The sequence below is a fragment of the Accipiter gentilis genome, chromosome 8, assembly GCF_929443795.1.
Source record: "Accipiter gentilis chromosome 8, bAccGen1.1, whole genome shotgun sequence".
In the NCBI taxonomy this organism is placed as follows: Eukaryota; Metazoa; Chordata; class Aves; order Accipitriformes; family Accipitridae; genus Astur; species Astur gentilis.
Window position 1 is genome coordinate 27,486,902 of NC_064887.1, and position 12,967 is coordinate 27,499,868.

General features: G+C 35.9%; 1 protein-coding gene across 6 annotated transcripts in view; it reads left to right on the plus strand.

Annotated features, from left to right (window-relative positions):
- The window catches only part of COL11A1 (collagen type XI alpha 1 chain), a 164,285-nt gene that overhangs the window by 90,333 nt on the left and 60,985 nt on the right, over window positions 1–12,967 (plus strand). For all 6 annotated transcript variants that reach the window (XM_049807754.1, XM_049807759.1, XM_049807755.1 and 3 more), the window contains 7 exons: window positions 1,816–1,869; window positions 4,942–4,995; window positions 7,122–7,166; window positions 7,296–7,349; window positions 7,445–7,489; window positions 11,492–11,545; window positions 12,413–12,466. In XM_049807754.1, the coding sequence (XP_049663711.1) occupies window positions 1,816–1,869; window positions 4,942–4,995; window positions 7,122–7,166; window positions 7,296–7,349; window positions 7,445–7,489; window positions 11,492–11,545; window positions 12,413–12,466 (360 nt within the window). The remainder of the gene's footprint in view (window positions 1–1,815; window positions 1,870–4,941; window positions 4,996–7,121; window positions 7,167–7,295; window positions 7,350–7,444; window positions 7,490–11,491; window positions 11,546–12,412; window positions 12,467–12,967) is intronic.

The following is a 12,967-nucleotide window of genomic DNA, read 5'->3' on the forward strand; positions in this document are numbered from 1 at the left end:
AAACCAAGCCAAAACAAACTTTGTTTTATAGTTGTTATTTTTTAAATATGAATTTGAGTTATTTCTAATTTTTATTCACATTGCTCAATGTGAATATAGGTTCATGTTTTCAAGCATTTCTTCTTCACTATGACATATATGGGACTTTCACAGCCTCACAGGTCCAGAATCTGAAGCCCTAAATATCAGAAGATATTTGAAAAAATTATTGGTGTTGATAACACTGTTAGCTGGGCTTGGAATTTTAGACCCAAAGTTTTCCCTTTTCTACAAATTTTTATAGCTTTTCTTACCTGTTGAAAGTCAAGGCCAGAACGGAGTGGGTCAGTGAAGAATTCTATGATGTTGCTCCTGTGGTGTTTATTTTAGTGCAAAGACCAGAATAATCTTTGTGAACTCTTAGATCTCCCCACAATATTAGGCAAGTGTCTGTAAGACCAGTTATCAATGTCCTATTCCTTTGTCATTCCTATGACTTATTTAATGCAAAGGTACTATGCTTCCATAGTAATGAAAGTACCAGAGTAGTCTCTTATTCTCTACATCCACCTGATCTTGTGATAAGAAAACTCTCTTTCCTAAGTAGGTCTAGCCCTGGATTTGCTCAGTAAAGGAAACGCCAAGTATGGTGCCAAAACAATTGAGGAACATATCAGAAAAGAGCTTATAATCAAAACACCACCTGAATCCACCCTCGAAACATAGGCAACTGGGCTTGCTTAATCATAAAATCAGGGACAAAACTTTCACTGAATTTGGCAAGAATTTGATGCACTGTCATGCTGCAAAACATTTCAATCATTGTAATGCATGCAGCTTGTTTCAGTGTGGCACATAACTGGCAGCATTATAATTATTTTCATAAATCGAAGAATTCTTCTTTAGTAATGTCTCAGCCAGTCACATGCACTTACATGAATATGATAATACACAACATCCTTGATCATGTGCTGCATTTTTTACGAATAGACATGTTTATTTTGGCAGATTTCCTTTCCCATATGGGTCTCTCCTTCCTCTTTTTCATTATCTAAGTTTACTGCAGAGTACCATATTATATTGTATAATCATACCTTTTTCATTGAGATCTTCTCCAAAATGTGATAGACTGGAACATAGGCAAGTACACAAATTCTTCCCCAGAGTTCTCATCTTTCAAAAACTGAAACTGCTTTCCCTTGCCTTTGAAACCATCACTCATCCTCTAGAGGTCTGAAGAGTCCAACTCAATGGCATAGGGTACTGTATTTATTTTCTAGGAGTGGTTAATGTCAGTGTTGATCAGACTGTTCACCCTGTTGTCCTTTCTTAACATAGCAAATTGGTAATATTTGTTGACAAAACTGTTGTCAGCAAATAGTCAGTGGGGTATGATGTATCATAGTCTCAAACAGTTTAGAACTCTTCAAGAAAATAATTGATTCTTCAAGTGCCTGTCAATGAAAAATCTGTGGAAAACAAAGCAGCCAACACACAGTGTAAATTAGAAACTATTTCTTCTCACTTAAACCCATTAACACCCTGATTTCTTAGAGAATATTAATAGTTTAATGACCTCAGCCCCATATCAGTACACAGCACTTCATGGGGAAAAAAAGAAGACACTGAGGTAATGGCTTTGCTGAACTCATTCATTGGAGTTGGATTTTTATTCAAGTTTGGGGAACTAAGCCCACTGGTGATTAATAGTAAAAATGAGAAATTGATTTAATTGAATATTATATTCCATGAAGTATCATCACTAAGTTGTGGGAAAAAGTTTACTGAACCACTAAGGAGGATAAAATAAAATTTAACACTGCCTTCTTATTGCAGGGTAAGCTTGGTGTACCTGGATTGCCAGGATATCCAGGAAGACAAGGCCCAAAGGTGAGCTGTAAATGAGCTGTATATCTTGTGCTTTGACATTAGTCGCAATGGCAGTTATTTTATTAGTGTGTTTGGGGAAGCAGGGTGTGGGCATCAAAGCAAGGTCCATTTTTCACTTTTTCTTTCTTGACAATCATGTTCTGAAGTAAAATCTTTAAAAACGTTGGATTCCCTAAGGCAGGCTCTTTAAGGAGCACTATCTTTCCTATTCTTAACTATACTGCCCTCAAACCTTTGCCATCCTCTCATGAGTTGTGTTTTTGTGCAAGCAGCAGACTGCCATTTGAAAACAAAGGAACTGCTGATACCCTTGAAAGACAATGAGCACTATATTGACCGCTAAATGGACGCTGATAGTGATGGGAATTTTCATGTGGTACAAGGATTCAATTTGTGTCGTTACTGCTTCTTCCATAGAATAAGCCATATTTCTTTGAAACATATAATTTACAATTTTCATCATGTTTTCCTTTTGCTTCTGTTAAGACAAACCTGACAAAACCCAACCCTTAGTTGATTTATGTGCCTACATCTATCCTTCAGCTATCATTTATGTTTTGATTGCAAAGAAAACCATATAGGTGGCTTCCGGTTTAAGTGAAGGGTAATGTTTTCAAAATATTCTTATGAAACATATTTTTAAAAAGGCCATCCTAACACAGCTTTAGGAAATAGGCACACTAAATTAATTGCAAGTTCTCTTTTCTGAGATTAGCAAGAAAGAAAAATAATTTTACAGACATTTCCCAGTGTAGAGGAGGCCATTAGGGAGACATTGCATCTTCAGACTGTCTCAAAGATGAGTCATCTAGGGAAATTTCACGAGTAAAAGAATCCCTTACCCCTTCTACACAAATGAACAATCAACCTGCAGTAAAATCCTCAACTTTGCTCTACTTTGAGATCTATTTTTATTTTCAAATTTGAAATTATGCTTTTTTTGGAAGAAATACAGCTTCCTGGCTGCCTAAGCAAAGTGTTTTTCTGACTCTGGCCTGTACTTTGGCCCTTTTCAGTCAAGTGAATGAACTATCCGAAGAATGCTTATTCATTGAACACTCTGTGTTAGTGAAAAATATCAAAACCTTCTATGGAAAGTATGCATGAAAACTATTCACCTTGAGAGACATGGGGTTTTGCTTCCGTTTCTTAACGCATATGTCTGAGATTTCAGTCTCTCTTTTTGTTCTCCTTTAGAACTGTCTTTTGAAAAGTCTAAGATCAAAGAGGTCTTACATTATTCAGTTCTAAGAACAAAAATGATGTAACACTTCAAATAAAAGTTGATTCTTTTTTCAGCAGACTTGATCAAGAATTTCATTACATTAAATTTTTATCACATTAAAATTGAAAATAGTTCTCCAGCTGCATTCACTGTTTGCCCTTCTAATTTGCTGCTTAAACTTCCAAGAAAGAGTAATGACAGCTACAATACATTAACTCACTATAGACTTGTTTTGAATTCACAGACCAGTTCAAATTAACACAAGGGAGGGAGAAAAAAAGAAGCAGCAGAAAAACGTATTAGCTGTGTAAAGCAAATAAGAAATCTTTTGCCACTATTGTCAGGAAGGTTCACAGCATTCTTTTTGTTGTTGCTCACTTGCTTTTCATTATTTTTCTTCTAAGAATTGTTCTTAGAGTACTGCCATTATCTGATAATTTTTATGATGTTTTTTAATCCTGTTCAGTCCCTCTTGATTAACACAATTGCAAAAAGTACCAAATATACAAGATACTTGCAACCAAGTCATGCCTATTAATACCCAATCATTAGAGATTGTTTTTTCCTCTGGCCTTTTAATTATGAAGAACATGCTCAGGCTTCGAAGAGTAGAATTTTCAGTTTTTTTCACATTTTAAGTTATAACTGGGGAAGAATTTACAAGGAATTAAAAAAGAAAGGAACAAAGGAAGAAAGAAAAGAAAATCTCTTACTTTTCTCCCACCAGTGAATATCAGTCAGCGTTTCATTAGAATCAGTGTCAGTGAACTTACACTGCCCCTAAGTCATTAATGGATAATTGGAATGATTGTGTAAGACAAGAATCATTAAAGGGAAAACATAAGTCAGAACAAGACAAAAAAAGGAAAAAATACTTATTGACTTTTCAAAAAAGAGCACGAAGAAATTCTATTTTAAGTTTTGTTATATGCTTTTTATTTGCCACTAAAATACTAATAGCAAGCTGCACAGGTATAGATGCATTATCACAGTAGGGAGTCTTGCCAGTAGTTTTATTGGCTGACCAAACCAAACACTGCTTTGATTTTCATCTCCAGTCACTTAAAAGTATATTTTATCAAGTCTGTCACCTCTTTGACCCCAAGTCCCTTATGACAAATTAACACCTTCACAGGTAACAAGTCTGCTGTCCCTCTGGACCTATATACCAGAAATAAAGAAAATAGTACTGTTCAGATTAGACTGGGCAGTTAGCAGAAGGAAAGGGGAGAAAAAAGGAGAAAGGAATGTTGCCTGGAAGTGGTTTCAAGTCAGATAATCTCCTCATAAATTCTGCTTATGAGATTATCATATAAGCACATGTACAAATTGCATGTATCAGTTAAATTAAACTGGCCAGTGGTCAGCTTACAGTGAATAAAGCACCTGAAGTAATTTACAGCTCAGTAAAGTAAGTAGAGGACCACAACACTGTTCAGATGTGGCAATACCTTACAATTATTTTGAATGAAGTTATTTTGTAAAAGAATTATTATACTGTGTGGTAACAAGGCCTTGTTTGTTCCTCTTCATTACGAAACAGTTGTTTCTACTGGGCTGTTACTGATAATTTCTTTCCTACTTTTCAAAATGGTGCAGATTTAATGAATACTTTAATAAAATGACAAATAATGTCCATTCTATACATTGATTTTTTTAATGCGTTCTGGACTTCAGGAATTATGGTAAGTTAATTTACAGCTATTCATCAGAGCTGTCATGCATGCAAGTTTGATGTGTACAATGTACATGACTTTGGAGATGTGCTTTACATCTAAATTAAATGTTGGCTACCCTACTGTTTTGCTATTGATATCCTCTGATATTTGCATTGATTTCTTACATAGGGATCAACTGGTTTCCCAGGATTTCCAGGTGCCAATGGAGAGAAAGGTGCAAGGGTATGATAATTCATGCTTGCATGACACTTAATTAAGTTGTGGAACTCAGTGCTATGGGAAGTCACTGAAACCTAAGGATACAAGCTACTATCTAAAGAACTATAAAAACTGGCTTTTCACACTTAAGATGAGCCTCTACAGTTATGTAAAACAGGGCATACTGAGACACTAGTTCTCATTCTTTAAGGTATTAATCTAATATACAGGAACTTCGACACTTTTTCACTGCGTATGCTAACATAATTATATATTTGAAAAAGAGAAAAGAAACCACCTTTGATGAAGCATATTTTTTGACAGTATAGCTGAGTGAGTTGGCAAGGACTATTTTCCTGTATCCTATGAATTACCCTGCTACCATGCAATTTACCCTCAAGGAAATTCAACTTGTATTTCATAAGTATTCTGATTTGCCACAAGCTTTTTTATAGGCTGAGCTTTGAAAATGCAAAATATACCAGACAAGATGAAGAACATGTACTATTACATACATTAAAAAATAGATGTAAAATGACAGGTTTTGCTGCTTTGTTTACTTGAAGGAGGTGAGGGAAAATCTGTTATGCATATTCTTCAAACTATAAAAATGAAATATAGGTTAGAAAGAAGGTCACTGTGCTGTTGTCTCTAAAGCTCAGTTGAACATAGCAGAACATGTTGTTAGAAAGATGATACAATTAAGAGCATGAGTCTGAATTCATAGATGATAGCAATGTAAAGTCAAACTGAAGTAATGTATATCGTTCTTAAGAATCCATTTTAATTTGCAGCATGAAAACAAGCAGAAATTCATGATTTTAAGATTAAATATATGAAATCCAATTGCATTTGTGTTGCTTATGTATGGTTTAAATTGTTCTTGTATTATTTTAGCTAAGATAAAGTACGATGTTATGGACAGACACAAGCAATAAAACAACGTTCAGTTCATCCTTGTTGGGAAAAATGAGACATGACTGCTAATAAAGATGTCAGATTAAAAAAACAAGCAAAATGATAACATTGAAAAGCAGACTTAAAATTAGGAAAATCTAATTATATTGATCCATTATTAGGCCTTCATAAAGCTTTCAATTCAGCTAGAGTACTAAACACATAATTAATACCATCAAACTGCATGTATACTTAAGTATTATGCTGATCGTCAATGAGACAATAGCTGCTGGTTTTGTAATGTGAATCAGGTATTATTATTAATCTTGCCTAAAGGGATATAATTGTGTTTTATGCTACGTCGCATACTGGTACTCGGAAAGACAGTCATTGTCCCTGAGAAGTTCACAAGCTGTGTAGCATTTTAAGAACAACACATAATTTTTTTTGATAAGTGAAATAAAATCAACATTTAAAAAAAAGACACAAGAAAACCCTCAAGAAAACAGGTGTGTGCATTTAATTGGTTTCCAATGAAAGCAAGCCTTACGCTAAAAAATCTCTGCTGATATCTTGCTGTTGTGTTTACCTCAGAGATTAGAAAGTACCAGTCATCGGGTTTCTTTTTCTACTCTCTTGAATTTTAAGCTTCTTTGTATTAGAATGCAATACTAATGCAGAGTCTAAGGAAAGAAATCTGTTGAGTATGATTAGGAGATATATTGAAGCAAAAAATTAAGGGCTAGTATTCTGGCAAGTTCTGTAACTCTGTGCAAGTGTGCAGAATCCTGGTAGGTACTACAGTCCCTATTTCTGTTATTAAAAAAAAGAGAGGCTTGCCCTTTCTTTTCTCTATTAACCTGTGGAACTGTCCATAGGAACCTGGGGCCTTTTTCTTCAAGACTATTACTACATTGGAAAAGATGCCAAGTCCTTTAAACTACTGCAGAGGGACTCTGCTTGTTGTGCAACTTCTTCACTACTATTTTAACGTAGTTTAAGATCTTCTAATGCCTATGACAGAATCTGACTCTGAGGCAAATTTAGTGCATTTAGCTAGAACTCAGAACTCAGAAAGATAATCAATTTTATCAAGGACCATGATTCTGTAAATTGAAATGCAAAGTAGATACGTAAAGATAAAATAACATTTAAACTTAAGGGGGTTGTGTTCTGCCTCCAGTTCAGTAAAAAAACTTTATCTCACAAATACAGTGTCTGCTAAGATGATTTCTGTGAACTTTTCTCTACAGGGATTACATGGCAAACCAGGCCCCAGAGGACAGCGAGGACCAACAGTATGTACTTTTGCTTTGCAATTTAGAGGCTTTCCTAGATTAATTACCTCCACTACACTGTGAAGAATTATTCAGTTTTATTATAGTATCCAATAATTATCATCAAGTGCATCTGTGTTAAATTGACAGGGTCCAAGAGGCTCAAGAGGTCCCAGAGGTCCCACTGGCAAACCAGGTCCAAAGGTAATTGTCAAGCATGCTGTGTAGATTGGCTGCAGGCTGTTTCTTTTAAATAAAATAGAGGTCTAATCTTTGAACTTGTTGTCTTCCCTTTCTAGGGTACTGCAGGCAATGATGGTCCTCCTGGCCCACCAGGTGAAAGGGTATGTGAATGCTATTTATGTAATGTTGTTTTTCCCACTATGTAGGAGTGTGATTTGAGGGTGGGAGGGTTGTTTTATTTTTAGTTCTCCCTCTCATGTTTTTGCCCTTCTTTGTCCAGAGTAACCAGAATGAACAAAACCTCAATTCCAGTGATGCTTTTCACAAAGTTGTGAATGGAGTAGCTGAAGTTTGCTGAAAGCTTCTCCGATCTGTAGCTCAGTTCTGTACATAAAGAGCACAAAGAATACATACACACTTTGTATTATATCCATGCACTTTGTATATATCCATGTAAATTACCGTGTAAATTACAGTTGTAGTTACCAGCTTATGCTCTTAAGAATTCCCCATTTACTGCAGCTTACTGCTTGTTTATTGGATTTGCAAATCACTCAAGTCACCTTCAGAAGCTTCTTTGTTGAAGCAGCTGATTTTTTTCATTCTGATCAGCTAAGAAATCCCTTCAACCTACTTTCTGCATGATTGAGAAATCCTATTGTGCTTGCTAAAATAAAATTTTCTGCTTGCTATTATCTTACCAATCAATACACAAATCCAATATACATTCAGTCCATTACACAGCAGTATATAGAAAAACAATATTAATAAATCAGATTTGTAATAGCAGCACTTGAAAACCAGCTCAGTTTAAGCAGACATGCTCTCTGCCAAAGTATTTTTTGCAAAGCTTAGGAAACTTTTCTTTTGTAGTCATATTTCATTAAACTGCAAACCTTTTTCATGTAGAGAATCTATAAATCATTTCCCAGTACCCACGCCCCCCAAATCCCAGTGATCTCCAGAAGTCTTACTCTTCAGGAGGGAGCTCCTTGTGCATTTTCCCCTGCTCCATAATGTTGCTTTGTTACACTATTTCCTTCCTGAGTACATGCACACTTGGTGTAACAATCCTGGCAGAACAACAGCAAACTGGTTTTGCTGGAATGACTAAGCAAACTGTAAAAGAAAAAGGCCATAGGATCAGACCACATGGTTTGATTGAGTTGATTACTGGAGATAAGGACATCCATAAAGCTAATAACAAGAGCATATCATGAGTGTGTTCTAGAAATCTCAAATTTTCAGTTTGTGCAGAAAGCAATTAAGGTTAATTTTGTTTGCTTTATCCTTAGCAGTTGCAAGTGCCGTATTAATAACCATCTGTCTGCTATAAACATGTAAAGGAATGCACATACCTGCATACCTAATGTGGCATTTTTTCTGCTTAAGAAAAGGCTTCCTTTCCTTTTGACTGAAAGTCATTAAAGCATATGCCAAAAAAATTAATATCAAGTACACTGGAAACAAAATTTTTACTTTACTAAAAACCTTTCATACACTTCATTTTAGCTCTTTCATTCCTGAAGCAGAATATTACTTAACTTTCCAAGAGACTGGTTAGTGGAGCAGGATAGCGGTTCTTGCAGTAAGGAGAGGTAGGATAGAACAGAAGGAAAGTTGAGGACTGGAGGACTAGACTGTAGCCAGTACATATGGAAGGCAGCACTCCAAGGATGGCTGCAGTAAGAAGTTGAAAGTACCTTGATATCAAGCAAAAGACAATGTACTAAGTGGAACATGGACAGCAGGAATAAGTGGAAAGTTTGAGTGAAACAGGAATGACATGGCAAGTAAGAGAGACACAGGGGCAGGAAGCTGGGATTCAAGAGAGGAATGAGTCAACTAGGATGTTGGATGTAAAGAACTAGGCATAGCCCAAGAAAGGAACTGTAGGTTGTCTTACACCGAGGAGGAACATCAGAGGCAGACTCCCAAAAGTTGAATAGCAGAGCCTCATGAAGGAGGAGTTTGCTGGCAGGTCCAAGAGGTTATGAGGAAGAGAAGCTGTGGGGAGCTGAAAACAATGAGCAGATCAATCCAAGATGAAGGCATCCCTGGAGAGAAATTGATTAGAGCAAAGAAATGAAGAATCGCAGAGCACCACATCTCATATTACTTGTGTAATATAAGTGTGAGGTATCTATTTGCTTCCCAACAGGGGTGAATGTCAGTCAAAAAATAAAACTGTCATTTCTACTCCGTTGAGAAATTTTCAGGTACCAGACATGCAAACATTAAATAATCTGTCCTGTGTAGCTACTGTTAAAATGAAATTTAATGACAAAAAGAAAATGTAATTTTGATAACATGCTGTTAGTATTCTAGTGCTTTTTCTCACAATCCATCAGTCCAGTGCCTTGAAATCTGCAAGCCATATTGTGAATAAAAAAAAATGAAAATCTTCTTTCCTTAAAAAGCCTCAAGACATGAGGATCAAAGTACGGTGGGGATTTATGAGAAAGAAGGTGCAAATAACAGTAAAACTTTGAGTTGTGCTCTTATAACCCATTTCCTGAGAGGGACCAATTTCTTTCATATATTTTGTACAGTAGCTGAGTCAATTTTAATAGTTTTCCTCTGTAAAACTCCTCCATTTTTTTGGAGACTTTATGCTTTATGTTATACCCGGAAGCAAATGAGGAAAGGTCATTTGTTGACAGAGACAGCAGAATTAAAAAAAACCTAAATCCTTATATGGAACATACTCGTGTGTTATGGAGGTTTCAGAAATAACCTCACACCTGTTTTGGAAAAGAAAATAAAAATGACAGATAGTGCAGTAAGATCACAAAGATTTCTTCCTTTGCCTAGCACTTCTTAGTTGACTCAGATTTAGTATTGCAGTATAACCAAGGTCTACTCTGGAATAAGAGTCACTAAAGGGCATATTCTCCCGGGCTGTGCACAAGGGATCCTCTCCCACAGCTACCTTTGCAGACTGCTTTGCGTACTGCAGGAGGCAGCCATGCTCTGGAAGTGAGCCTGGGCTCTATTGAATGAGGCTTATGGAACTTGGAAGCAGTTGGTACTTTATCAGAGGAGCAAAGGGGTAGCGTAACTTGGGAGATATGGCCTCCTGCTTCAAGTCTTTCACATCAAACCAACATTTCTAACGTATTTTGACAGCTGATGTCTCAGCAATACTACACATCATATACCAAGTAGAATAGGATAACGTCTTGCGCTATATGACTAGGGTATGTGGCTCTGCTATGGGACCATGTAGAATAAATAAGGTTTTTCAGGTTGCTACTCTTTGACTTAGCACACTAAAAACTAAACAGGACAAATTCTTTTAATAAGCTGACATAGTCAGCATTTCAGCAATAAATTTTAAAAGCTGGCCCCTGTTTTATTTGGTGACAACTTTAGAAACAGTCATGTAAGCTAGTACTTTGTGTAAATATCTATGTGTACAGATGCATGTGGACATACATATATGTACACATGTATATGTATATATTTGTACATGTACATACACAATGCACTAACTCACATGATCGTCTAACTAAATTTGTAAAACCGTGCTGCATGAAAATTTTCTCACTCCATATATGTGTGTATATACAGAGCTATATAAATAAAATGTTCGTGCATGATGGGGTTTCTTACAGCTATCTCAACTATTTTACATGATAGCAAGAATGTTGTATTGCGTCCCTGGTAACTCTGGAAAACTTAGTCTGTTTGGAAGTTTGTACTGTTGTACTGGCTTGAAATATTGTCAGTGTAAGAACTACCAAAGATGAACGTTGGACTGAAAATTAAAAAGACCACCAGACTATTAATTAATTACTATGTTTTATGCAACATAGAAAACAATGTTTCTTACTCACGGTTAATTACTACTATATTATGCACAGTTTCAGGGGTCAGACACAGATATACTTTATATAAATAGTTTTTCTTTTTTCTCACTGCATTCCGACACAGGCAGTATTGCTTTCAGGAAATCCCCTCCAATGTCTATGCATGTGAATTGTTACTACCAATATTTATGGCAGTGGAGCTGAGGCTTTATACTTATAAGCAGACATTATCTACAGAGTTCATATATTTTATAACTGAAGGTCATATATTTTATAATTGAAACAAACTTTTCAGTCCAGTGTCATGGCAGTTAGAGTAAAATTTTACTTGTTTGGTTGCCTTTATACTAGGGACCACAAGGGCCTCAGGGACCTGTTGGATTCCCTGGACCAAAGGGACCTCCAGTAAGTATCTTTTTAATTAAGTATGTGCAACAACAGGAATGTTATTTTTCATAAAGCGTTTCTGAAAAAAATATTTAAAGATTTATTTAAGGGATGGATTACAAATATGCTTATTGAGCTTCAAGGCTAAGACAAGAGCTCACATGTTCGAAATGATCATTTCTGCAGCTCATATGACATTCAGCATAATATACTAAACTGCAAATTTTATAGTATGCTCATTGCAATGTCCAGTGACAGACTGAGTTTAGGCAAAATATTATTTTGCTGGTGTATATTTTCCTTTAACAATTGATTCATTGAGGAAAAAATTCAGAGGAAAGAGACACTCATTAATAGCAGAAATGTATAGAAGAAATAGCACATTTGAACTGCAGCCTGAACTAGTTATACTGGTCTTCCAGTGTGTTTCTGCTCATGTGGAGGAAGTACAAAAGCATCAAACCACCTGTGATTTTTTTCACCCATGTGTTTGTTATTTTTGTTTCCAATGCCAAAACCTGAAATTTCATCAAGTACTCCTGTAATGTTTAGTTTTGTGTTAACTGAGTCATTAAGCAAAGAAAAATGGAAGGTAAGTATAGGGACTTTCAATGATTTCTGAATTTACAGAAATCCATTTTGAACATGCATGCACTTAACAATCTAACAGTCACTCTCCAAGCAATTGCTAATGCACACCAGGGAGGACCCAAGGAAAATGTATTATTATAATCATAGTTAGCTGATATAGGAGCATTTAAGCTGTACTGAATACTGGTCTAGAAAAAACAAAGAGATCAGAGATTATTACAGCTAACGGCACACCTTTTTCCAGAACTAAGGATGGCTAAGAAATGTTTTGATTTATGTATTTTACAATTTCAGGGGCCACCTGGAAAAGATGGCTTGCCTGGGCACCCAGGACAGCGGGGTGAGACTGTAAGTAAATGTACTCTATTATGTTAGTGTTGTAAACCTCCAAAGGTCATGATTGTGTGATCAAAACTAAAGAAATAGAGACAACAGAGAAAAGGGGAAGAGGCTGGGATGAAGAGGTTATATAACTGTAGTTTTCTTATGGTTGGTAGGGTAGGCATGAGAAAGCTTTGTTTTGTTTCCATGCTACAAGAGTGAGGTTATTCTTTGCTATGCCTGGTTAGTAACATCACAATGAGCTTAAATAGTCAATAGAAGTAACAGAAATTAATACTCAGATCTCAATTTTGATAAAGATTTGTCACACAATTACTCTATGGTTCTTTTCTCACTGAATGCCATGTAACATAGATAACAATAAAATGTCTTATTAATGGTAAGCCGCTAGGAAACTCAAAAGCCAACACCTTTGGAAAGTAGGATCAGGAATGATTCAACCTGTGAAAAAAACCTTTAAATTTTGAAACTATATCCTATGTAATCCTCCCAGGAATCACAGTGAGT